The 27591-nt window shown below is 32.8% G+C and overlaps 1 protein-coding gene and 1 long non-coding RNA gene across 3 annotated transcripts in view; one reads left to right on the top strand and one right to left on the bottom strand.

Moving 5' to 3' along the window:
• Window positions 1-19444, top strand: part of LOC139493895 (uncharacterized) — a 92535-nt gene extending 73091 nt beyond the window's left edge. For both annotated transcript variants that reach the window (XM_071282059.1, XM_071282060.1), the window contains 6 exons: window positions 1045-1302; window positions 4583-5020; window positions 12254-12393; window positions 14728-15921; window positions 17786-18269; window positions 18937-19444. In XM_071282059.1, coding sequence (XP_071138160.1) covers window positions 1045-1302; window positions 4583-5020; window positions 12254-12393; window positions 14728-15921; window positions 17786-18269; window positions 18937-19004 — 2582 coding nt within the window. In that variant the 3' untranslated portion in view covers window positions 19005-19444. The remainder of the gene's footprint in view (window positions 1-1044; window positions 1303-4582; window positions 5021-12253; window positions 12394-14727; window positions 15922-17785; window positions 18270-18936) is intronic.
• The window catches only part of LOC139493899 (uncharacterized), a 426642-nt gene that overhangs the window by 227224 nt on the left and 171827 nt on the right, over window positions 1-27591 (bottom strand). The window lies entirely within an intron of this gene.

Raw genomic sequence — 27591 nt, 5'->3', positions numbered from 1 at the left:
TTCATGCATGTTCCTTTGCATTTGCATAGATAAGATAAACAGAGTTGATTAGCGTGATTTTTTTTTAAATAGTTAGAATATAAAGTTTTTATTTCAAGAATATAAAGTTTTTATTTCAATTACAATTGAACTTGTTTTATATTAATTTGAGAGTTAAGTTATGTTGATCTGTAATATGTATTTGTATCTAAAAATTTGGACCAACTTCTTAATATTAGTCACACCGTACGCATACGCCCGTACGCGTATGAGTATTTTAAAAAAAAGTATGCATACGGTCTGGAACATAACCACAAAAGGATGGTGATTAATTTTCGTGGTTATGGTCCGAATAATTTAGGAAGTAGGGGCCAAAAAAAAGGGACCAAATAAGCATTTTAATTTCTAGTTTTCAGACAAAAAATAACTTGTGGATCGGTGTATGGATCTCTCAGACATTGTACAACAAGTTTCCATACACCAAAGGGATGGTTAGGATTGGCTTTTTTTCCTTACATTGCTTTAAAATTATGTATACAGAAATTTTGTATTCTCTTGAGGTGATTAGCTGTCAGTTTATTTTTAGAGGATCCTAATACAACTGCTGATTAAAGATATTATACTTTTAGACATGATTAGGTAGTATTTAAATGGGAAACTATGGTTGCAAACTTCATTGGAAACTTGAATTATTATTTTTTTTGGAAAAAGGGAGGGGGAGGGGAGTTGAAGAAAAATTGGGGGGAGGGGGGTTAAAAAGAAATAGCAGATTTCAGAAATTAAAAAGAAAAAAATTGGCCAAAAAAAAAGGGATGGAGTGAGAAAAAAAATGGTTGCCAAAAAAAGGTTGTTTTTTTGTGGGGGGGGGGGGGGGGGGTGCAATTCGCAATAGCAAAGTGTATTGCACAAAAGCAAATCATAAAGGCAACAGTAGGATTCATAAATCGATTGAGAAGGCCCTAGTATGAACCATATGTCTCAGACCTAATATGTATAAATTGCTAGACGAGTATAACCTCTTACTAATGACGTTTTAGGATAAACATTTATTTATTTACATTTCAGACAGCAAAATACCAGAACAAATAAAAAAGATGGATCATGAGTCGATTGACATTTATCTGAACGCCCTTGAATCGGGTTCAGAACGAAGACGGGATATAAATTTAATAATTGTTGGAAAAAAATCTGTTGGAAAAACTTCCTTAGTACGAAGATTGTTCGGGGAGGAGTTACAAAGCGTAAAAAGCACAAATGGTATAGAAATTCATCGGCGGAGATGTCGAATAGATCTAAGTAACTGTGAATGGAATAAAGTGTTAGGTAAATATGCAATTCTTTTCTCACTCTCGTTTGACATGCTTTATTTATTGCAAAGTTATCATAGAAAAACTAAAACATAGTAAACATAATTTTCAAGGTTTTTTTCAAGTTCTGTGTATGCTGTTTTTCTGTATTTACTTTTTTTTTTTAAATTTCTTCAATTCTTAGAAACACATTTTTGCTAGACCCTAGTATGAATTGTATGTTTCAGACCTAATATGAATATTCAATATTCAATTAATGGAATTAAAGATAGGCATGTTGGATGTAATTTAAACTAAAATACAGACGAATGATCATCTCTACTACATTATCGCAAAATATTTTTATTTGCAAAAAAGACTATGCTTATGTATACTTATCCTCGCATCCGTTTTATTATATGTAAAAATGCTTGTTTTTTTATAATTATACTGTTTTCCTGTGTACTCTTTTATACTTGAGACCTAAAAAGCTGTGTAATTAGGTTTTTTTAACACATTTTTAGTGCCTGCATTTCATGTTTATATGATCTTCAACGTCTTATTAAAAATTGTTCTCAAGAATGCAATCCAATCAGCCCAATAAAACTAAATGAAAATGTCCGATGGATTTCTAATCAGATGGATGTCTAATCAGATGGATGTGTAATCAGATGGATGTCTAATCAGATAGATGTCTAATCAGATGGATGTCTAATCAGATAGATGTCTAATCAGATGGATGTGTAATCAGATGGATGTGTAATCACATGGATGTCTAATCAGATGACTGTCTAATCAGATGGATGTGTAATCAGATGGATGTCTAATCAGATGGATGTGTAATCAGATGGATGTCTAATCAGATGGATGTCTAATCAGATGGATGTCTAATCAGATGGATGTGTAATCAGATGGATGTCTAATCAGATGGATGTCTAATCAGATGGATGTCTAATCAGATGGATGTCTAATCAGATGGATGTCTAATCAGATGGATGTGTAATCAGATGGATGGCTTATCAGATGGATGTCTTATCAGATGGATGTGTAATCAGATGGATGTGTAATCAGATGAATGTCTAATCAGATGGATGTCTAATCCGATGGATTTCTAATCAGATGGATGTGTAATCAGATGGATGTCTAATCAGATGGATGTCTAATCAGATGGATGTCTAATCAGATGGATGTCTAATCAGATGGATGTGTAATCAGATGGATGTGTAATCAGATGAATGTGTAATGAGATGGATGTCTAATCAGATGGATGTCTAATCAGCTGGATGTCTAATCAGCTGGATGTCTAATCAGATGGATGTCTTATCAGATGGATGTCTAATCAGATGGATGTCTATCTGATGGATGTCTAATCAGATGGATGTGTAATCAGTTGGATGTGTAATCAGATGGATGTCTAATCAGATGGATTTCTAATCAGATGGATGTGTAATCAGATGGATGTGTAATCAGATGGATGTGTAATCAGATGGATGTCTAATCAGATGGATGTCTAATCAGATGAATGTGTAATCAGATGGATGTCTAATCAGATGGATGTGTAATCAGATGGATGTCTAATCAGATGTATGTCTAATCAGATGAATGTTTAATCAGATGGATGCCTAATCAGATGGATGTCTATTTGATGGATGTCTAATCAGATGGATGTGTAATCAGTTGGATGTGTAATCAGATGGATGTCTTTTCAGATGGATTTTTAATCAGATGGATGTGTAATCAGATGGATGTGTAATCAGATGGATGTCTAATCAGATGGATATCTAATCAGATAGATGTGTAATCAGATGGATGTGTAATCAGATGGATGTCTAATCAGATGGATGTCTAATCAGATGGATGTCTAATCAGATGGATGTGTAATCAGATGGATGTGTAATCAAATGGATTTCTAATCAGACGGATGTGTAAACAGATGGATGTCTAATCAGATGGATGTCTAATCAGATGGATGTCTAATCAGATGGATGTGTAATCACATGGATGTCTATTTGATGGATGTCTATTTGATGGATGTCTAATCAGATGGATGTGTAATCAGATGGATGTGTAATCAGATGGATGTCTCATCAGATGGATGTGTAATCAGATGGATGTCTCATCAGATGGATGTCTAATCAGATGGATGTCTAATCAGATGGATGTCTAATCAGATGGATGTGTAATCACATGGATGTCTAATCAGATGGATGTCTAATCAGATGGATGTGTAATCAGATGGATATGTAATCAAAGTGTCTAATCAGATGGATGTCTAATCAGATGGATGTCTAATCAGATGAATGTCTATTTGATGGATGTCTAATCAGATGGATGTGTAATCAGATGGATGTCTAATCAGATGGATGTCTAATCAGATGGATGTGTAAACAGATGGATGTCTAATCAGATGGATGTCTAATCAGATGGATGTCTAATCAGATGGAAGTCTAATCAGATGGATGTCTAATCAGACCGTTTTGAATTTTCCTCAAAGTTCGATATTTTTGTTAATTTACTGTTTTCTTGATAATGACCTGTTGCCTTAAGGTAGATAGGGTGTCTTCCTCCATCTTGGATTTTGAAATACTAGAAAACAAGGTCTAGATCTTTGATGAAATGTGCAAATTTTTATAGTAGTCGGTAATTCATGTGTAAGAATTTTCATTATAATATAGAAAATGCCATGTTTGACCATATTTATGGTTGTATTTTACAAAAATAAGAATTCTTTTGTTTGATTCATTTTTTCCCAACTTTGTCAAATAAGGGGAGGCAACTCAAATGCAAGGGCAGATAATCCAGATAGTGCTACTTTTACAATAGAATGTGTTAGGAATTTACCCATTTTTACATGTAGCAAGAAAACGAGTCCGGTGACCCCATTTTTTCTATTTCTTATCTGAAAGCATAATATTATAGCTATCTTCTCATATTTTATCTCAAAATTCTATGGTGTGGTTTGCGTTTTATGGCAGAAAAATGGGTTTTCCATGCATAATCTATACAAAATCTTGACAATTTTGAACAACCTGTAGCGTGAAAATAAGTCCGGTGACCCATTCTTTTTATTAATGTTTTTAAACAAGCAGGATATGAACTACATTTTGGCAAATTATTAAAAGATTCTATGGATTATAATTTAGACACCCCATCTACCTTAACAGATTATTGTTTATGTGTTTAGTTTCTGAGAAAGGTATGAACGTGGTTTTCTTTATTGTTTCTTTATTGTATAACATATGAAATAGGTGAAATTTAATCCTAACTTCCATAGATTTCTCCTATACTATGAACACTTTTTACTATTTTTTTTGTAGATACAAGATTAGTGAAAGAAGCAAGTATCAACAATAGAATATTGCAGTCAATTGTCAAAGAGTTACATCAAGATAAAGAAAAACCAAAGCATGACATATTGGAGATATCTTCATCAGATCAGATATCAACAGATGATAATAAGGACACAATCACCAAAAATATTGAACATGACAAAGAACCTCAACCCAAAATGAATTATCAGTTTGCTTATCCGGAGATTACAGAACCGCCGATTTCTAAACTGGCAAAGGATGAGCTGTTAAGTATAATCGGATCTGCTGTAGACTTACAAGACGAAGACGACTCTGCAAATTTAACAGTGTGGGATTTTGCTGGTGACATTGAGTATTACAACACACATCAAACGTTTTTGAATTCAGAAGCAATTTTTCTTGTCGTAGCAAATTTACATGACCTAGATGACACAGTATCCTACGGTTTGTAAAGTCAATTTGTGCTTCCTTATCAAATTTAAAGATATAATTATATTAACAGTCAAGGGTCTAACTTAAATAAGTTATCAGAGAAAAATAACATGCATGCGTTATTACAGACACTTTCATGAGTTGTCTACTCTTTTTTCCTTAATCTGTAATAACATATGTTTGTTATCAGTTAAATATATCATAAATATTTTTATTTTTAATGACCACTTGGGAATTCTTGAAACTTTGCGCAGTAACTAAATATATTACCTTGATAACTAATTTTCTAATTCCATTAATACAATTTTGATCAACCATGGTAAATCAATGAGACAAGGCTTTTAAGGGCAAACTAAGCTGTAATAACAAGGCTTAAGTTATGACAAGCATGTAACTTACTATATGAGAGTAAATGAGACACTTGGAATCTTGCACAGTGCCTCATTACAAGCTCTGACCATCATTTCTTACAATGAATTGAAATAAATTGTTATGCATGTCAGACCAAAGCCTTTAAAGAGATATAGAGAAGCTGCAATAACACCCTTTTGTTATTGCAGGAATACATTTTCTGTAATAACATAGGTGTACTATGCATGATTGTAAACTATGAGCTGTTATATCTTTGCAAAGATTAGTATACTTAAAGAAAATTATAATATCAATAGAACTTGAGAAAAATTTAACAAAACAAAGGTTGTATATTTTCCCTTTGAAACATGTAACATACATATGTTATTACAGTTTTTTGATATTTTAGCTCACAATAACAACATGTATGTTATTTTTCTCTAATAACTTATTTATTTAAGTTAGACCCTTGACTGATTAAACGTAGTTACGAATTATTCTTGATGTTCAGTTCATATAAAAACAATGAAACTAAACATTTAAGACAGCAAATTTTAATACGTGGCTTTTTTGTTAAATGATTTTTATTATTTGCTTTAAACAACACTACTTTTCGTGTAATCATTTAATATAGCCATTTATTATCTTGACTTGCATCTAGAAATTGACAATGAGGATCGTATGAAAACAAAATATCGTGACAAAAGAGATGACTTCAGCTTCCCAATTCATTTCCTATGTAGCAACATTCTAGCAGTGTCTTCCCATGAAGTATATATCTCCAAATTGATACGATATTCTAGGACTTGTATTTTCTATCATGATGTCCTTATCAGAAGGTTGCTGCTCACTAAAAAGCTATCAAGCCAAGTGTTAAAGAGGTGCAGTTGCAATTATCCCTTCTTAAAATTTACAGATGCCTTCAATAGTTGGTTTAACATCATTGAATATCTGTTTAAAAGATGACGACGGATATGTTCCAAAAGTCGCAACTACATTCCCGTCCAATTTTGTCTCGTATGTAACCTACCGAATTATACTTATCACCAGTTTTTTAAATACACAAACAACACGACGGGTGCACGTGTAGAGTAGAATCTTCCCTGAGTGTATGAAATCACCCCGTTTTTTGGTTGGGTTTTCTGTTGCTCAGTCTTAAGTTTTCTACGTTGTGTTTTGAATATTTTTTGATTGTCGTTTTAGTCTTTGGCGTTCTTTGTCATGCCTTTGTCAGTTTATTTTCGTCTTATGATTATAAATGTTCCTTTGGTACCTTTCCCCTCTCTTTTACAAGTAAAATCGTGTAATATACTTGTAGCTAACCTATTTTATATAGTGCTTAAAAGATATCACCACAAATGTTGTTTTCTTCTTATCTCATACAAACATCCTTTTTTATACGACTGCAAATATATTGCATTGTACAAAGACATTTGATTTCCAAACAATAGCTTACATATTAGTGATTGGAAATTGATGAAATGTTACCATAAGGTTTCATGTAAAAAATGAAGGTTAGGATTGACTTTTGGGTCAATGGTCTGAACTGTTTAGAAAAAACAGAACAAAAACTAAACTTTTCTAATACAAATGTATCAATTGTTCATTTCTTGACCATATTCAATGGGATTTAATTCAAAGTCTAGAACACTGTGGGTTCTTTATTATGCTGAATGGAACCGTATTTTTAGATTTGGGATTTTTGGCCCCATGTTTAAATTGATCCACATTGAGGTCCTATGGGTCCTAACAAAATTTGAATTCAATGGTGTTTTTTTATATGCTGAATCTAACTATGCAGAACTTCATGGTAGGTTTGTTTATAATTTTGTAAAAATGAATTTTTAGAAAGCTTTATATATATGTGTCAAATATTTAATCAGAATCCAAACTCAGATCTGTATCAAGCTTGCATGAATGAAGTGTCGATTTTCGCCCAAACTGTTTAGGGTTCGACCTCTTATCTCGTATCAAGATGCGCCCCGCAATGCGTTTTATTAATGTATAGCGTTTTGCTTTCAGTACATGGAAAATTTACAGACTCCATCATTAAATTGGCTTTATTACCACAGATTACCGTAGGCGTGATCCATTAGTAGTTACCACAATATCGTTCTATTTACGTTGACTCTGACCTACAAGTGAGACTTATCGCCGAATTTGTACTTCAGTAATCAGGCTTTTACAATCCCTTTACTGACTATAGTGTTAAGGGGTTTGATATATATATATATATACAACAAAAATTACTACATTTTTTGTTCTTCTACTGTGAATATATATTATTTAAATATCAACATTATAATAAAAAGTGGAAAGAAACAATCACATACACATACACACACTCTCGCACTTGCATTAACATAACATATATCTACTTGTGTATATCGGAAATTGATGAGACTGTCATTAAAGTGAGAGGGTTAGCGCTATAGAACCAGGTTTAATCCACCATTTTCTACATTTGAAAATGCCTGTACCAAGTCAGGAATATGACAGTTCTTGTCCATTCGTTTTTGATGCGTTTTGTTATTTGATTTTGCCATGTGATTATGGACTTTCCCAATTGATCTTCCTCTAAGTTCAGTATTTTTGTGATTTTACTTTTTGCAAAGAAAAATGTTATCTTTGTAAAGATCTGCTATTTATGAACTGTAAGTTTCATTTTTTATTTTATATCATTTGAATAAAAAATAATGGTGACTAATCGGTAAAAATGCAATCTACTAGGGCCCAGAATTTTTGAAAATAAGGTGTGGTACCATTTTTCTTTGCTATATAATGTTCATTTTCCTGATATTTTCTTATTTTTGCTAATAGCCCTTTAATACTTAGTTTTTTTTCATACAATTTACATTTGTATATATAGTTCTTTGCAATAATAATGATCAAATTAAACAGTAAACTCTCGTTTTGAAGACCAAGAAAAATGTGCTTCTTAGATAATGTAAAGTTCACAAAATATCTTTTCAATTTTTGTGAAAAAGATTGCCATATAACATTTTTTATTAGACATTCATAGAATAAATGCTCCATGGTTTCATCAGAAACCTTACAAAAAGTACAAATAAAATTGAGAATGGAAATGGGGAATGTGTCAAAGAGACAACAACCCGACCAAATAAAAAAAAACAGCAGAAGGTCACCAACAGGTCTTCAATGTAGCGAGAAATTCCCGCACCCGGAGGCGTCCTTCAGCTGGCCCATAAACAAATATATACTAGTTCAGTGATAATGAACGCCATACTAATTTCCAAATTGTACACAAGAAACTAAAATTAAAATAATACAAGACTAACAAAGGCCAGAGGCTCCTGACTTGGGACAGGCGCAAAAATGTGGCGGGGTTAAACATGTTTGTGAGATCTCAACCCTCCCCCTATACCTCTAACCAATGTAGAAAAGTAAACGCATAAAAATACGAACATTAAAATTCAGTTCAAGAGAAGTCCGAGTCTGATGTCAGCCTTGAATCTTTGAATCTTTAAGTTTTACTGCATACAAGAAAATATTAGTTTATTCTGTGTAAAAATTTGTATTGAAAAGTTCTTAAATAAGTGTCTTTACATGATTTTCTTAAAATAATATAATATTCTGACCAATCTGCAATTTCAATACCTAGTAATTCCTCCTATTGTAAGTTGCACATTTCTGTCAACAAGATCTTTGTATACAAACTTTGCTTTTTTGTTACACAATAATCTTTCCAAAAAATTATCAATACAGTTAAAAGTTACAAAATTTACATGAGCAATGTTTTCTTTTATATGTTCTCTCATATACTTTGGAATGTTTGCAATGAGACCATAATACTCTAAAAAAATTGTTTGTTTGAAGTCTTGGTCCTATCTGATCAAAATTTTAAAATTCCTTAGTCTCTAAGTTAATAAGGTCAAACAAAGACTGCACTCCCCTTCTCTGCCACTGAATAAAGTACGGAAAATCTACTAGAGGTGCGAAATTTAAGATATCTAATGACAAAATATCTTGAACAGAAATATTGGTAGCAGGCCTTGCTACATGAAAGCTAAAAACATACATCCTTCCAAAAAGGATTGCTAAGACTATCAGAGATTTTTCTGAGTTTCTCCTTTTGAAAATGCAATACTCTTTCTCCACCATACTGTTCCAGGCTTTTTAATAACAATGCTTGCCAACTACCATATAAATTGGATGAAAACCTCTTCATCCAGCCAATCTTAAGGAATATATTAAAATAATGTATATTAATCATGTTTAAACCTCCTTGTGGAATATTTCCAATTAAGGTACTTCATCTAATTCGATCAGGTTTTCCATTCCATATGGATTTAAAGAATAAAGTATTCAAATCATTTAATTTTGATTCTGACAAGTTGGGTAGTGCAGTCAACAGGTGAATTAATTTTGGAAGTGCAAAAGTCTTGCTAACAGTAAACTTTCCCATAAGGGTTTATTTTCTATGTTGCCAACTCTTAAGAATGCCTGACACTTCCTTTATCTTTTTGGAGAAATTAATTTCTGGCATACTGTCAAGATCTAAAGTGAATTCAATTCCCAAAAGTTTAAAATTTGAAGAGCACCACTGAAGTTTTAAACCAGGACAGAGAATCAGATCTGAATACTTTTTATTCCCAACCGAATTTGTACTTACCACAAACAACAAGATGGGTGCTGAATGTGATATAGGATCTGCGTACCCTTCTTGAGCACCTTGATTCAACCCTGATTTATGCAAGGTTCAGTTTTTTCTCTCGGTTGTGTTCTATATAATGTTGTGCATACTTTTGTTTGTCTATTCTTTGGTTTTTTATACGACCGCAAAATTTGAAAAAAATTTCGTCGTATATTGCTATCACGTTGGCGTCGTCGTCTGCGTCGTCGTCGTCGTCCGAATACTTTTAGTTTTCGCACTCTAACTTTAGTTTAAGTTAATAGAAATCTATGACACAAGGTTTATGACCACAAAAGAAAGATTGGGATTGATTTTGGGAGTTTTGGTTCCAACAGTTTAGGAAGTAGGGGCCAAAAAAGGGCCCAAATAAGCATTATTCTTGGTTTTCGCACAATAACTTTAGTTTAAGTAAATAGAAATCAATTAAATTTAAACACAATGTTTATGACCACAAAAGGAAGGATGGTATTGACTTTGGGAGTTTAGGGCCCAACAGTTTAGGAATTAGGGGCCAAAAAGGGACCCAAATAAGCATTTTTCTTGGTTTTCGCACCATAACTTTAGTATAAGTAAATAGAAATCTATGAAATTTAAACACAAGGTTTATGACCATAAAAGGAAGGTTGGTATTGATTTTGGGAGTTTTGGCCCCAACAGTTTAGGAATAAAGGGCCCAAAGGGTTCAAAATTCAACTTTGTTTGATTTTATCAAAAATTGAATAATTGGGGTCTTTTGATATGCCGAATCTAACTGTGTATGTAGATTCTTAATTTTTGGTCCCGTTTTCAAATTGGTCTACATTAAGGTCCAAAGGGTCCAAAATTAAACTTAGTTTGATTTTAACAAAAATTGAATCCTTGGGGTTCTTTGATATGCTGAATCTAAAAATATACTTGTATTTTTTATTATTGGCCCAGTTTTCAAGTTGGTCCAAATCGGGGTCCAAAATTAAACTTTGTTTGATTTCATCAAAAATTGAATAATTGTGATTCTTTGATATGCCAAATCTAACTGTGTATGTAGATTCTTAATGTTTGGTCCTGTTTTAAAATTGGTCTACATTAAAGTCCAAAGGGTCAAAAATTAAACTAAGTTTGATTTTAACAAAAATTGAATTCTTGGGCCTCTTTGATATGCTGAATCTAAACATGTACTTAGATTTTTGATTATGGGCCCAGTTTTCAAGTTTGTCCAAATCAGGATCCAAAATTATTATATTAAGTATTGTGCAATAGCAAGAAATTTTCAATTGCACAGTATTCAGCAATAGCAAGAAATCTTCAATTGCACAGTATTGTGCAATAGCAAGAAATCTTCAATTGCACATTATTGTGCAATAGCAAATATTTTCAATTGCACAGTATTGCACAATAGCAAGAAATATCTAATTGCACAATATTGTGCAATAGCAAGAAATTCCAATTGGATTTCTATTGGAGTTATCTTTCTTTGTCCAGAATAGTAGTTGAATCAACTTAAATCATTGTTTTATACAATATACAATGTATATTCACTTTTACTACCAACTGATAGATTAAAACAATCTTTACCATTCAGTGATAACAAGCACTTTTTTTACATTTTAATATTTTATGATGTATTTAAATGAGTAGTTATTGTTGCAAACTTCATTAGAAATTTGAATTGAGATCAGTTTTGAAATAAGGAAAAGGGGGATGTGAAAAAAAATTGGGGGGTCAATTTTTTTCATTTCAGATTTCATAAATAAAAAGAAAATTTCTTCAAACATTTTTTTGAGAGGATTAATATTCAACAGCATAGTCAATTGCTCAAAGGCAAAACAAATTTTTTAAGTTCATTAGACCACATTCATTCTGTGTCAGAAACCTATGCTGTGTCAACTATTTAATCACAATCCAAATTTAGAGCTGAATCCAGCTTGAATGTTGTGTCCATACTTGCCCCAACCATTTAGGGTTCAACCTCTGCGGTCGTATAAAGCTGCGCCCTGCGGAGCATCTGGTTTTTATCTGTTCGATCGTTATCGCTTTCTTTTTGACTGATGAATGTTGATTCGCCCGTGTGTAAATTTCGCCTCTTTTTAAACACTGATTTCAATAGTTATATTTTTTACTTGCAATATTATAACCATGATAACGGTCTGCAGGATAAATCATTATATATTTTTTTATTGAATGAAGTAATTATATTCTTAAGAACCATTTCAAGTGCAGTCATCCACCGAAATATTTAAATATTAATTTGTCTTTAATCACAGGCACATTCAATTTCTGGATGGATACAATACATTGTTATGGAAGCATAAACGACAAAACTGAAGCTGTATTGCTCGAAGGAGCTCACAACCTTCTAGACCCACCAGTTATTGCAATTGGTACACACAAGGACAAATTTCAGGTATTTATATCAAAGTAACAATGGAGTAGACATGTTAATTTAGTCTCTGTTTATAAAAACTTGACGACTGAATTAGGGCCTTTGAAAATATTTATGTAATGTTAACTTGTGTTCGTATAAAAACGGTATTCTAGTTAAGTTTAGATAATGGACATTGGAAATACTTCACCAATGTATAGGATTTATGAGATACGATTTGATCAAGTTGGCCACGACGTCTTACACATCTAACGGGTTGTTTATGAATCGCTGATTTAATGTTACGGAAGAGCGAGCGCAGTTTAAAAGGAAACTATGGAAATTGTTTCAGTCTAGATTGTACAATACATATTTCAATTTACTGTACACATATGTACCTTTGTCATATTGAAAACAATGTATATCTTTTTCTGTCCTGTCAGTCATGCTTGTCAATGCTGATTGTCGTTTTTGTTTTTATACGCCCGTCAAAATATTGACGGGACGTATTATGGTATACAAATGTCCGGTGTCCGTTAGTCTGTCTGTCTGTCCGTCCCTCTGTCCGTCTGTCTGTCCGGCGTAAACATGTCGCACCGTAACTTGAGAATGACTTATCCAAATTTCATGAAACTTAATATAGTTGTTTCTTATGAGTGTCAAATGATCTGTATACTTTTTGATGAAAATAAGATTTAAACTTTTTGAGTTAGGACACTTTGTAACTAAAACAGGGGGTGTTTTTTCACATGTCGCACCGTATCTCAAAAACTATTTTTGATTATGGCTTAAAACTTTAAAGACTTCTTAGTTATATTAAACTTAATATCTGTATACTTTTTGGTGATGATTCAAAATTTCATTTTTGAGTTATTGAATATTTTGTAAAAAAGGGGGAGGTTTTTTTTTTACATGTCGCGCCATATCTCAAAAACAATTTATAATTATTGCTTAAAACTTTACACATGTCTTTGTTATATTACTCTGAAGATCTGTATATATTTTTTGGTGATGATTCAAAGTTTCATTTTTGAGTTATTGAGTATTTTGTTAAACAGGGGAGGTTTTTTTTAAATGTCACGCCGTATCTCAAAAATAATTTATGATTTTTGCTTAAAACTTTACACACTTCTTTGTTATATTAATCTAAAGATCTGTATACTTTTTGGTTTTGATTCAAAATTTATTTTAGTGATATTTAGTTTTTTGTAAAAAAAACAGGGTTGGGGGGTTTCGCATGTCCCGCCGTGTCTAAAAAACAATAAATGGTTATTGCTTAAAACTTTCTCTTTACCTGTAATTAACTTTGTCCAATAAGATACAATTCTAGTTCTAATATTTATGATTATTGCAGAAAACTTCAACACAAGACGTCGGCGTATCATGCGCTCATGGCGCAGCTGTTTATTAAAGTTGTGCTTGGTCTTTCTAATTGATGATTTTGCATCTCAAGGACTTTTTTGAATGAAGTGTGAATGAGATGATGCTAGAAGTACTGGGTTTTCTTTGATAAAAGTTAAAAAAATTATAAGCAATGTTCATTTATCATCGAAGACATTTCTCAGATATATCGACCGCCGCTGATTTGATGGCAAACGATCATCATTCAATAAATCTATTTTTAAGCTGCAATTGTATTGCCAACAAAAAAAACGTCTATAGTTTCGTCTAATGTTAAACCTATCAATCAATTATTTAATTTCTCATATTTATAAATAACTAACTGGACTTTGCTAAACATTGACATTTCCTTATTTGTCAAAATTATGATTATTCAAGTCACTAGACGGATTTAAATGTTCACCATCAATTTGATTTTTACAATGACTATATACACTTTTTTCTCTTAGCATGTGTTTGTGTCTACTTATTTCAATAAGTAGTGTTTTATCACTCATTCTTAATTTTGTTAACTTCCGTTCTTAATTAGTAACAAACTTTTTGCCCCAGTGTTCGAATCTTTATGAATATAGAAAATAAAAACTATCATTAAAAACCCAACAGTATACAGAACACAATGTTCATGGGAAAATTAAAACTGAGCAACATGAACACCTCTGAAAAACGGGGATTATTCTCAGATGCCCTGGGTGGGTTAACAGATGCTGAGGAAAAACCATATAGCCGGCTTAAAAACATCCCGATTGAAAACATATGAAACAATTCAATGCGAAAACTTACAGCCTAACTTATATCATAACAATTTACGAAAGCCAGAGTATTTAGAGCTCTAGAAAAAAAGACACAGAAAAGTACAGATATGAGAATAGTAATAGTTACAGCCAAAAACATCTTATAACAAATCATGTATCTAAGACTGTTTAAGTTAAATGATAATGAAATAATACAATATCACTGTTTTTGTTTTTGCGAAAGGACGAAGAACAATGCAGAAAACGTCTCGAATCCTACACTGATAAAATATTTAAAGATTCCAAGCTTCACCTGAGATCAATTCACCTGATCTCCAACACAGAGGATGTAGAAGATGCTTTTGAAAAATTGAGGAATGATATATTTGCCACAGCAAAGAGTACTGCAAATTGGAATCGAGAATATCCTGTTAAATTTATTCAGATGGAAAAAGCCATCAACTCTGAACTTACGATCGGAAAACAAATAATTTCTTTTGAAAGATTAAAAGAACTAGGTGAGAAAATACCACTTCCGATAACTGATAACAAGGAGCTTCATCTCTTTCTCAGGTATCAACATGAAATTGGTAACGTGATATTTTTTGAAGACATTCCGTCATACATCATACTTGATCCCCAATGGTTAGCAAATGCCTTTAAATGCATTGTTACAGCCCAGCAGTTTCAATTTGAATTACCACACTTACAATGGGACAACTTCAAGAAAACAGGAAAGATGGATCCTAAGCTATTGGAAGAAATATTCAAGAAACAATCAGCAGACATGAGAATTCATAAAGAGCATATACTGGAAGTAATTGAAAAGTTTGACATTATCATCTATCCATTGCTACTGACGGAAAGTGGAAATGTACAAAAGGAGCATAGTTTTTTTTATGTTCCATGCATGCTTCAAACATTAAAAATGAAGGATATTGATGTATTGTTTAACGTTCCAAATGCTAGTAAATCTACATGTTTGTGTTTTGTCTTTAGTTTTTTACCGCCGTATCTAATCAGCAATCTGATTGTCTCTTGTCTACGAGAATATCCTATAGCAGTGGTAAAGGGCGAGATAGGTCTCTTCAAGGATTGTTGTGTTTTCAATATTGGCAGAACTGGCTGTGCAAAATTTGTATTAGCAAAGAGTAGTCATATGATTCAGCTGCAAGTATGGCAATGGGATGAAGTAGATACAGAGGTTAACCAAGCTGTTTTAAAAATTGTCGAAAGAGAAATCAACAGAATTGTCAACACGCGATACAAGTTGAAAACAGTATCTTTCGAGAAAAAATGGAAGTGTGAGACAACCAGTTTCTCCTTTGACACAGGATTCCTTGAATTTGATCAAGTAAATGATGGGGAAAATTATTATTGCGAAGAACATGCAACAGTTCATAAATATAAAGACTATTGGTCTGGTGAGAAATCAAAGGTAATGTTTCTATTTGCTTTAGAATATTTTCATTTAGTGGGCATATATTTGTGTCATGATGAAATCCAATTATTGGTAATTTGTATATTTATTCCTTTGATGTGTACTCGTTGCTAATGTCAGTATCAGTGTGGACTGGTTGTGATAAAGATAAAAGTATTGGGTCCATTCCCAATTAATATGCGCGACTGTTCAAAGTTGAAGAGCATTAAGGATCCAAAATTCCAAAAACGTTGTGCCAAATATGACAAAAGTAATCTATGCCTGGGATAAGAAAATCCTTAGTTTTTTTAAATGTGTCAAATAAAGGCAACAATAGTATATAAACTCATCATACATACCTAGACTAAATTTTATATATACGCCAGACGTGCATTTCATCTACAAAAGACTCATCAGTGACGCTCGAATCCATAAAAGTTTAAAAAAAAACCAAATAAAGTACGAAGTTGAAGAGCATTGAGATCCAAAGTTCCTAAAAGTGTTGCCAAATACAGCTAAGGTAATCTATGTCTGAGGTAGAAAAGCCTTAGTATTTCAAAAAATTCAAAATTTTGTAAACAGTTAATTTATCAATATAACAATATCAATGATAATTCATGTCAGCACAAAAAGTGCTGACTACTGGGCTTGTGATACCCTCGGGGAAATAAATCTCTACCGGCAGTGGTTGTAAATAAACTCTTCATAGATACCAGGACTAACTTTTATATATACCACTGTTCGAAAGTCATAGATCTATTGAGAGAAAACAGATCCGTGTTACAAACTAAAACTGAGGTAAACACATCAACTAATTAAGAGGAAAACAACAAAACTTGTTTTACAGGAAATGTACGCAAAACCCGACCAACTTCAAATATTTGCGTAATCCACACTATAACTTATAATTTAAAGCTCACCTAACCGTATTCCGTAAAAAGTATCACATGAGAGAAGCTGAAAAACATACACACTTTTTACATTTTTTGTGGGAACTTCATATAAAATAAAGATTGTATTGTAAATGTATGAATATAGCTTTTCATAGATCAAAATACAATTTGCGAAAAAAAATACAGATTACCCTAGGGTCTTCATCGATTCATATTTCTGTTCCGGGTTGAAAAACAACATGACACGAAAAATATCACGAAAAGCGAAAGTAACAGTTGAGTTATATCTATTTAAATGTTTGAAATTATAAATAAACTTTCCTAAAATTAATGTGATCGTCTACATAATTAACGCTGTATAGCGAAAATATTAATGCGATTTTTAAGCAAATTATCCATCCTATTTCACTTGTTTATGATCGTATCATACTATGCTATATGAAAAATAAAGAAATGTTACTGACCGGTATGTTGCTATTATATTCTGAGTTGTTTTATGCATGTTCAAGGTAATGAAATACATGTAATAATGCATCTTCAATCAATTGAAAAGAACGCCATGTTTATTTGGTTGCGTTGAATATCATAGCATTTTGAATAGCCCCTAAATATCTATCTTTCTCGAACAACATACTAGGTAGCTAGCTCATTTAAAAAAAATGCTCCACTGTAAAATTATTGTTGAATGGAAATACTTCTAGCAAATCTTTAAGAACATTGTGTCATGCTTTGTACAGATCTCGCATGCTTGCATTGATATATGTATATCTTTTTTATAGTTTTTTAATTATTCAAATAAATTTGACGTAATTTTGAATATTCTGACGTCAACATGAATTTTCTGGCTAGCATTAATTCTGTGTTCTATCATTTTTCACTGTCCCGGTGTATTTACTGTCTTGACTATATTTGTAGGTCTACCTACCTGTTAATAGATGGCAATTATATAGCATAAGTTTGTACCATTACATATTTCATTGATATTTTAGGCTTCCCGTAGAATAAGTAGTGATCAACAGAATTACGTCAGAATGTCAATGATAGTTCTAGAGGTATTATCAGGCGTTTTATACGATCGCTTATACATAGATACAAAGACTGGAGAAATACTTGATCGTGATAAGTTGGACATAACAGAAATGTGTAGGAAATATTGTGCTTTAAAAATAAACTTTCCAAGTAAAGGCTTTAGGAAAATAGAAACGGTTGACGAGATTTCTACCATTGAAGATACTATTGGTGACGACATTCAACGGATACGTGTGATCAGAAATGAAATGCAGCATTCTTCTGTCTTTGCATTAGATGACACACGATACCAAACACTAATCACTATAGTTCATGATATGCTAACTAGATTTGACCAGCGTAACAATCCAGCAGGTGAATCCTATGTAAAACGATTAGACGAAATCAGGAAAATGGAATTAGAGACAAGGAGTTTTGAAGAGATAAAAGAACGAATGAAAGCAGGTAATTTAAGTGATATCTTTTTCATGTTTGAAGTACAGGAATAAATCTTAAATCTTGAAAGACAGATAACACCGTGCACAAATAGAAATCGATGGAAAAGAGTACAACAGTAAAAAATGACTACACTAAACAGTAAAACCAATGCTTTGAAGCCAACAAAAAAACGTTCTCCTTTGTTCTCGACTATTGACGATTACGATCGGAAAACGTGAATACAAAAGTTTATCCTGTTTACATTTCCTTGTTAATAAAGGTAGATAAACTACAACTTCCAATTAACAAGTCTCGTCAGATGATATAATACTTTTCTAAAACTATTAGAAAAATACTTGCTTTTATACAGAAAAGAAAAATAGGAATGCAAGTATGCAAAACCAAATATATCAACCCCGAAGTTAGAACACCTAACCATTTGTTTGCACGATGTGCTTGTTATTTTTGTGACTTTTGTATAATATATTAGGCAATGAAGAAAGTGTCCATTACAATACCTCCTAATCAAAACAAATGAACAAATCATCTGGATAAAGCGAACACAACTAAATTATTCTTCATGTTAAGGTAAACGAATAAAGATATATTGCTCTAATTAGGTACATTATATTAGAATCGGTTGCAAACACGTTTTGCAAATATTTTTTGACAGAATTTCTTTTAAATTTTTCAGGATTGATAGAAAAGATTCATGCAGTTGTCGATAGTATGGTATCTGATGCTTTAAACGATATTTGTTAATTTATTTTTGTATTCTTCATTTGCGGTCAATGGGATAAATATTGAATATGTGAAAAATTCGCATATTAGAAAAATGTAATGAACTACTCAACCTATAATTTACTAATTAAATTGACAAAAAAGTCAATGGTAAACATAAATATAAACAAGAAGATGTGGTTTGAACACTGTCCATTTGAGTCCCAATGTAATAAAAGTTAACTATAGGTCAAAGTACGAAGCCGCGCCGCACACCAATCAGCAAACTATAAATTCTAGTGTAAAACCATTCATACAGGACGACTGAGGACTTATAACAGAGAAACACATATGAACCAAACCAACAAACCACATCCATCGAACAATAGGTTACTGACTTAGGACAAGCGCATACAAATGCAGAATGTGTTTGATATATTATAACTAGTATTTCAAGTTAAAACATAGTTGTTAATCATAAAGTTAAATCATCAATATGTTTTATCATTAAAAGAAAGCTTCGTGTCGAAAGTTGTGAAATGAAGGCTCTATGACATAAAATTGCTATCGGATGCATTTCGATTTTTTTGTATAAATAGATTCTTAATTTCAAGCTAGAGATGTCCATCAGAAACCAAAGATTACGTCAATGCTTCATTTAGGTCTTTATAACAACGTCTAAATTCAACTATGTGAAGATAGTCGAAAATAAATACGTTACACAATGTGTTATTGACCAGACACTATATAAACGGGGTCGTTTGTGGTATTAACCGATTCTGATTTTATCGCTTAAGGTCAAAAGCATACTGTATCTGATTATATTCTCAGTTAGTGCAATTTGTGTATCGATTCTGTATACATATTATTATTGATTCTGTATACCTATTATTGTTGATTCTGTATACCGATTATTGTTGATTCTGTATACCGATTATTGTTGATTCTGTATACCATTTTGTAGGCCATACAGTGACCTCTAGATGCTTACATTTACTCAATTTGTTTTTTGGTTCATAGTAGACTCATTGACTATCATACCACATCTTCTTATCTTTAATTTGTCTTGCACTTCAATAATGCAATATTGGTATAACTTGTTAATTATAAAGCCAGTTATTTTGTTACGTCAAATGATTAACACGTTTTATTAATTTGTTTCACTGATGCAATGATTATTTTTGAAATGTTAGCTGTTTCAACTAACGAGATATTTGATTCTTATTTGCCCTGACATATTTTTCTGGGCGCTCATGAATATCGATTTCTCCATGTTCAACATATAAGTCTTAGGATACATTTAATTTCAAGGTTTTCAAATTTGCATTATTCTTGCAAGGTTTCTTCAAATATACTTACAATAATATATTGTTATCGCGTCTATGACAGATTAAAATGAATAAGGCAGGTCTCATTTTCATCAGTTTAAAAAAAAAACACTTATGGTATGCTAATAATATTTGGTATGCAGTTGTAATTACATTTACAAATCTAATTTGAATGGTTGCATGTTAATTCGTTTGTCCCCGCCTCCTCTGCTCCCTTTCATGGACTAGTGTGTAGGTAATTTGTCAGTTAAAGAGGAACCAATCGTGGTATAACGTCAATAATGTTGTTTTGTTTACACCCCCCTCCTCCGCTCACTTTCATGGACTAGTGTGTAGGTAATTTGTCAGTTAAAGAGGAACCAATCGTGGTATAACGTCAATAATGTTGTTTTGTTTACACCCCCCTCCTCCGCTCACTTTCATGGACTAGTGTGTAGGTAATTTGTCAGTTAAAGAGGAACCAATCGTGGTATAACGTCAATAATGTTGTTTTGTTTACACCCCCCTCCTCCGCTCACTTTCATGGACTAGTGTGTAGATAATTTGTCAGTTAAAGAGGAACCAATCGTGGTATAACGTCAATAATGTTGTTTTGTTTACACCCCCCTCCTCCGCTCACTTACATGGACTAGTGTGTAGGTAATTTGTCAGTTAAAGAGGAACCAATCGTGGTATAACGTCAATAATGTTGTTTTGTTTACACCCCCCTCCTCCGCTCACTTTCATGGACTAGTGTGTAGGTAATTTGTCAGTTAAAGAGGAACCAATCGTGGTATAACGTCAATAATGTTGTTTTGTTTACACCCCCTCCTCCGCTCACTTACATGGACTAGTGTGTAGATAATTTGTCAGTTAAAGAGGAACCAATCGTGGTATAACGTCAATAATGTTGTTTTGTTTACACCCCCTCCTCCGCTCACTTACATGGACTAGTGTGTAGATAATTTGTCAGTTAAAGAGGAACCAATCGTGGTATAACGTCAATAATGTTGTTTTGTTTACACCCCCCTCCTCCGCTCACTTTCATGGACTAGTGTGTAGGTAATTTGTCAGTTAAAGAGGAACCAATCTTGGTATAACGTCAATAATGTTGTTTTGTTTACACCTCCCTCCTCCGCTCACTTTCATGGACTAGTGTGTAGGTAATTTGTCAGTTAAAGAGGAACCAATCGTGGTTTAACGTAAATAATGTTGTTTTGTTTACACCCCCCTCCTCTGCTCACTTTCATGGACCAGTGTGTAGGTAATTTGTCAGTTAAAGAGGAACCAATCGTGGTATAACGTCAATAATGTTGTTTTGTTTACACCCCCCTCCTCCGCTCACTTGCATGGACTAGTGTGTAGGTAATTTGTCAGTTAAAGAGGAACCAATCGTGGTATAACGTCAATAATGTTGTTTTGTTTACACCCACCTCCTCCTCTCACTTCCATGGACTAGTGTGTAGGTAATTTGTCAGTTAAAGAGGAACTAATCGTGGTATAACGTCAATAATGTTGTTTTGTTTACACCCCCCTCCTCCGCTCACTTACATGGACTAGTGTGTAGGTAATTTGTCAGTTAAAGAGGAACCAATCGTGGTATAACGTCAATAATGTTGTTTTGTTTACACCCCCCTCCTCCGCTCACTTGCATGGACTAGTGTGTAGGTAATTTGTCAGTTAAAGAGGAACCAATCGTGGTATAACGTCAATAATGTTGTTTTGTTTACACCCCCTTCCTCCGCTCACTTTCATGGACTAGTGTGTAGGTAATTTGTCAGTTAAAGAGGAACCAATCGTGGTATAACGTCAATAATGTTGTTTTGTTTACACCCCCTCCTCCGCTCACTTTCATGGACTAGTGTGTAGGTAATTTGTCAGTTAAAGAGGAACCAATCGTGGTATAACGTCAATAATGTTGTTTTGTTTACACCCCCCTCCTCCGCTCACTTTCATGGACTAGTGTGTAGGTAATTTGTCAGTTAAAGAGGAACCAATCGTGGTATAACGTCAATAATGTTGTTTTGTTTACACCCCCCTCCTCCGCTCACTTTCATGGACTAGTGTGTAGGTAATTTGTCAGTTAAAGAGGAACCAATCTTGGTATAACGTCAATAATGTTGTTTTGTTTACACCCCCCCTCCTCCGCTCACTTTCATGGACTAGTGTGTAGGTAATTTGTCAGTCAATAATGTTGTTTTACAGTTGTATAAAAACAATTGTCACTTCTCATGTCCTTGGAGATTTGTTTGTTACTCTTGAGTACATTGACTTTGAACGTTTTGCAAAATTAAAACATTAAAGTGTTGAGTTTAATTTAATTTTGCCTTATTGTATGAAGATCCGACACAGGTGAGGCATATTATCTCTGTGTAAACAGTTTATATGTTCAACAGTTTAATACACGACTTCAAAGAATTTTTGTCTACATGACACCGTATTTCGGTAGTCATAATTGTTTATTGTTAGAGTCAAAATCAGGCCGTTTGTTTTCATTTTTTGTCGCGCCTGCAACTTTTGTTGCAGAAAGCTCGACATAGGGATAGTGATCCGGCGGCGGCGGCGGCGGCGATGTTAGCTCACTTCTTAAAAGCTTTATATTTTAGAAGGTGGAAGACCTGGATACTTCATACTTTGTATATAGATGCGTCATGTTACGAAGTTTCTGTCAGTCACATGTCCAATGTCCTTGACCTCATTTTCATGGTTCAGTGACCACTTGAAAAAAAAGTTCAGATTTTTTGCAATGTTGAATTCTCTCTTATTATAAGTAATAGGATAACTATATTTGGTATGTGCGTACCTTGAAATCCTCATGCCCGTCAGACAGTTTTCACTTGACCTTGACCTCATTTCATGGCTCAGTGAACAAGGTTAAGTTTTGGTGGTCAAGTCCATATCTCAGATACTTTAAGCAATAGGGCTAGTATATTCGGTGTATGGAAGGACTGTAAGGTGTACATGTCCAACTGACAGGTGTCATCTGACCTTGACCTCATTTTCATGGTTCAGTGGTTATAGTTTAGTTTTTGTGTTTTGGTCTGTTTTTCTCATACTTTATGCAATAGGTCTACTATATTTGTTGTATGGAATGATTGTAAGGTGAACATGTCTAGCGGACAGATGTCATCTGACCTTGACCTCATTTTCATGGTTCAGTGGTCAAAGTTAAGTTTTTCAGTTTTGGTCTTTTTACATGATACTTTATGCCATAGGTCAACTATATTTAGTGTATGGAAATATTTTATGATTTATATATTAGTCGCGCAGGTTTATTTAACTTGACCTCATTTTCACGGTTCATTGCTCAGTGTTAAGTTTTTGGGTTTGGTCTATTTTTCTTAAACTATAAGTATTAGGTCAACTATATTTGTCTTATGGAAGCAGTGTTAGCTGTACATGTCAGCCTGGCTTGGTTCATCTGACTTTTACCTCATTTTGTTGGTTCATTGGTCTTTGTTTAGTTATCTTGGTTAATGTAACGTTTATGTGACAGTTGTAATAAAGTTTTATACTTAGGACTATCAACATAATATCAATGATTAGTAAAGAAGCCGAGACATTTCAGTGTGTGCACTCTTGTTTTATTTTGAACATGTTATCTTCTTAGGGACTTGTATAGCTTATTACGGTGTGGATTTGGTCATTTATGAAAACCGCAAGGTGATATTTAGCTGGCCGAATCTTTTGATTGATCTGTTGTATATAAAAGTTGTTTTATTGAAATTGACAAATATACCACTTTCACATAGTTTTAAATAAGATCTTCCATTACATAATTGTTTTTCGTTTAACTTGATTATCTTACATAAGGTCATACAAATTACATGTTGTGATTTTTTTAAAGATAGAATAACTTTGACGAAAACTATGTTCACCTCCAATTTCAACAAGTCAACGTTAAATACAGTTTTCTAAACGTATGACAATACTATCAAGACAATAAAGTACAGTCATTGTAAATACAAGTAACAAGAACACAGACTAACAGATAAAAGGAAAAAATATTAAAGACAAAAGTTTTTATTTTCAAGACTATAAAGTACAGTCATTGTAAAATAAAAGTAACAAGAACACTGACTAACAGATAAAAGGGAAAAATATTAAAGACAAAAGTTTTTATTTTCAAGACTATAAAGTACAGTCATTGTAATAAACAAGTAACAAGAACACTGACTAACAGATAGAAGGAAAAAATATTAAAGACAAAAGTTTTTATTTTCAAGACTATAAAGTACAGTCATTGTAATAAACAAGTAACAAGAACACTGACTAACAGATAGAAGGAAAAAATATTAAAGACAAAAGTTTTTATTTTCAAGACTATGAAGTACAGTCATTGTAAAATAAAAGTAACAAGAACACAGACTAACAGATAGAAGGAAAAAATATTAAAGACAAAAGTTTTATTTTCAAGACAATTTCTGAAAATAATTTTGCATTTTTAGGAATGATGCATTTGGGAAGCATGTTTATGTCTACAGATATTGGTCCTCAGAAATCTTAAAGAGATAAAACGATATTCCAATGTGAAGGCAAAATTATGAATATTTAAAATATTGACTTACTGAAACTTTAATTATAAGTGAGACAGTAGGCTCTTCAAAATGATAGATTCAGTTTACTGAAACTTGAGGAAACACTTGTATATTAAAACAACATTAACAGAACAATTATGCAAGTTCAAAATTAGTAGTGCTTACAGAAGACATTATCAGAATAAGTGTTGTTGTTTACAATGAAATTATTCTGCTTTTATAAAAATAAATGTTGACAATAGTATATAGTTTATGTAATCATTGTTGTTGAATGCCATGATATCTATACATTTTATCATAATCAATATAATATTCCATAACAGTGTTATCCTTGTATACATGTGACCATGATAGATGCTGTATGTCATAATAGATGTTGTTCGCAATAGATGCTGTATGTCGTGATATATGTTGTACACCATGACGTATTGTTTTTGTCTTATAGATGCTGTAAGCCATGATATATTAAAATGTCACTTCTCATGTCCTTGGAGATTTGTTTGTTACTCTTGTGGTTACAAAAGCACGACTCAATTATACACTTAACATGAATTACAGTCTTTTGAGTCTTAAATGCATTTTACCCATAATTGTTTTAAGTCGTAAGTCTTAGTTTTAAACGTAGGTGTGTTTTCCAGTATTAAATTTCTTTTAAACTTGGTTTAAATCAAACTGATCAATTTATTTCGTTTGCAAGAAAATACATGAGATCTCTTTTTATTTTTTAATTTTTTTACCTTGAGTGCTTGTGTGTCTCATAAGTCTTTATAAGCTTGGTTCTGATTTTTTTTATGTGATTGTACTTGTAAATATTTAGTTTTTTTATGTGATTGTACTTGTAAATATTTAGTTTTTTTATGTGATTGTACTTGTAAATATTTAGTTTTTTTATGTGATTGTACTTGTAAATATTTAGTTTTTTTATGTGATTGTACTTGTGTGACTCATAAGTCTTTATAAGCTTGGTTCTGATTTTTTTTATGTGATTGTACTTGTGTGTCTCATAAGTCTTTATAAGCTTGGTTCTGATTTTTTTTATGTGATTGTACTTGTGTGTCTCATAAGTCTTTATAAGCTTGGTTCTGATTTTTTTTATGTGATTGTACTTGTGTGTCTCATAAGTCTTTATAAGCTTGGTTCTGATTTTTTTTATGTGATTGTACTTGTGTGTCTCATAAGTCTTTATAAGCTTGGTTCTGATTTGTTTTATGTGATTGTACTTGTAAATATTTAGTTGTGTGTAAGATCAACATGTGACACTTTAATAAAATAAATTTTTCTGATCTTTATCTTTCTTTTCATTTGAGTCTTAAATGTCACAATGCACACTGACATGGCAAACGTAAGTGAAAAGTAAAATCACAAAAATACTGAACTTAGAGGAAAATCAATTCGGAAAGTCCGTAATCACATGGCAAAATTAAATAACAAAACGCATCAAAAACGGATGGACAAGAACTGTCATATTCCTGACTTGGTACAGGCATTTTCAAATGTAGAAATTGGTGGATTAAACCTGGTTCCATAGCGCTAACTGTTCTGTTCTGTTCTGTTTGAGAAAATCCCTCCTTCAAAGGAGCACTTCGCACAATGACGAATAATGTTTATATATATATATATTTACCTAAAAAGACATACTACGTACGCCTCGTGAGATGAGTGTTGGTTACTGTCAAAGACCCTTACGCTTGCTTGGCGGAAGGTTTTTAATAATACGAGTTCGTAGTCCATGTAGAGCAAAGCAAAGCTTCCTTGTGATGTATTCTAAAGTGTAGCAGGCATCCATGCATTTACATTTACAACCACTAGCACAAATAAAGCTACTAGAGTCCAATATAAAGTTAGTGTCTAGTGTGATGTTACTATGGATACTACATTTCATGCACACATCAATACTACAAATAAAATTATATAATTCTTGTAGATAAGGTGAACGGATTTCATGCAGAGCTGGACATTCCATAAGGAAATGATCGATTGTTTCTGGCTTACCCTTGCATAATAGGCATGTTGGGTCGACTGTGTTTTGGTTGAAGGCAGCTTTGTTACTTTGTAAATAGTAAGTACCTGTCAACAGTTTCAACTTCGTCGATAATCTACTAATATCTTGAGAAGAGGTATTTACGCTGGCTTAGCTTGGATGTGGTCTATTCCATAGCAGATTATTGGTGGATAAGAAGCGAAGCAATGAGTATAGACGAGCAGAAAATGTGGTTTGAGCTTTGTAATAATTGTCTACAGCCTTTTTTTAATTGATTTCCAGCGCTCCTTGCTGTATGGGTTATCAAGAATATCCTGTGCTGATGGGAGTTCATAAATGGCAAGGAGATTTCGAAGCTTTCCAAACCAGCTAGAAGAGGAAAATCCAACTAATGCGAGTTGTCTTACCGCAAGGTCTTTTTCCACAGATGAATCCATATTGCAAATTTTATTGAAGGTGTTAAGGGCTGATTTATGAACTGTCCCAATAATAGGAATAACTCCCGCAAGTGTATATATTGCAACGTCTGCTGTATTTGTTGGCATGGATAGAATTTGCTTTAATGATTTTCGATAAAATACTTCTATATTATCTAGTTGTTTCTTATCTGGGAGGAGAATTTCTAAGCCGTATGTTAACACCGGTAGAACGTATGTATGAAATATATGAAGACTTGTTGTAGGGTTAAGTCCATTTTTGCCATGGAGTCCTGCGCCCATTAGGCTATACATACTTCTTCTTGCTTTCGATATGTTTTCATTTATGTGAGAGGTGATGGTCTTTTTAAAGTTAGCATTATGTTT

This window comes from Mytilus edulis, chromosome 11, assembly GCF_963676685.1.
Source record: "Mytilus edulis chromosome 11, xbMytEdul2.2, whole genome shotgun sequence".
Taxonomy (NCBI): domain Eukaryota; kingdom Metazoa; phylum Mollusca; class Bivalvia; order Mytilida; family Mytilidae; genus Mytilus; species Mytilus edulis.
The sequence above is the reverse complement of the archived record's forward strand: the minus strand, read 5'-3'. Positions and strand labels throughout refer to the sequence as shown.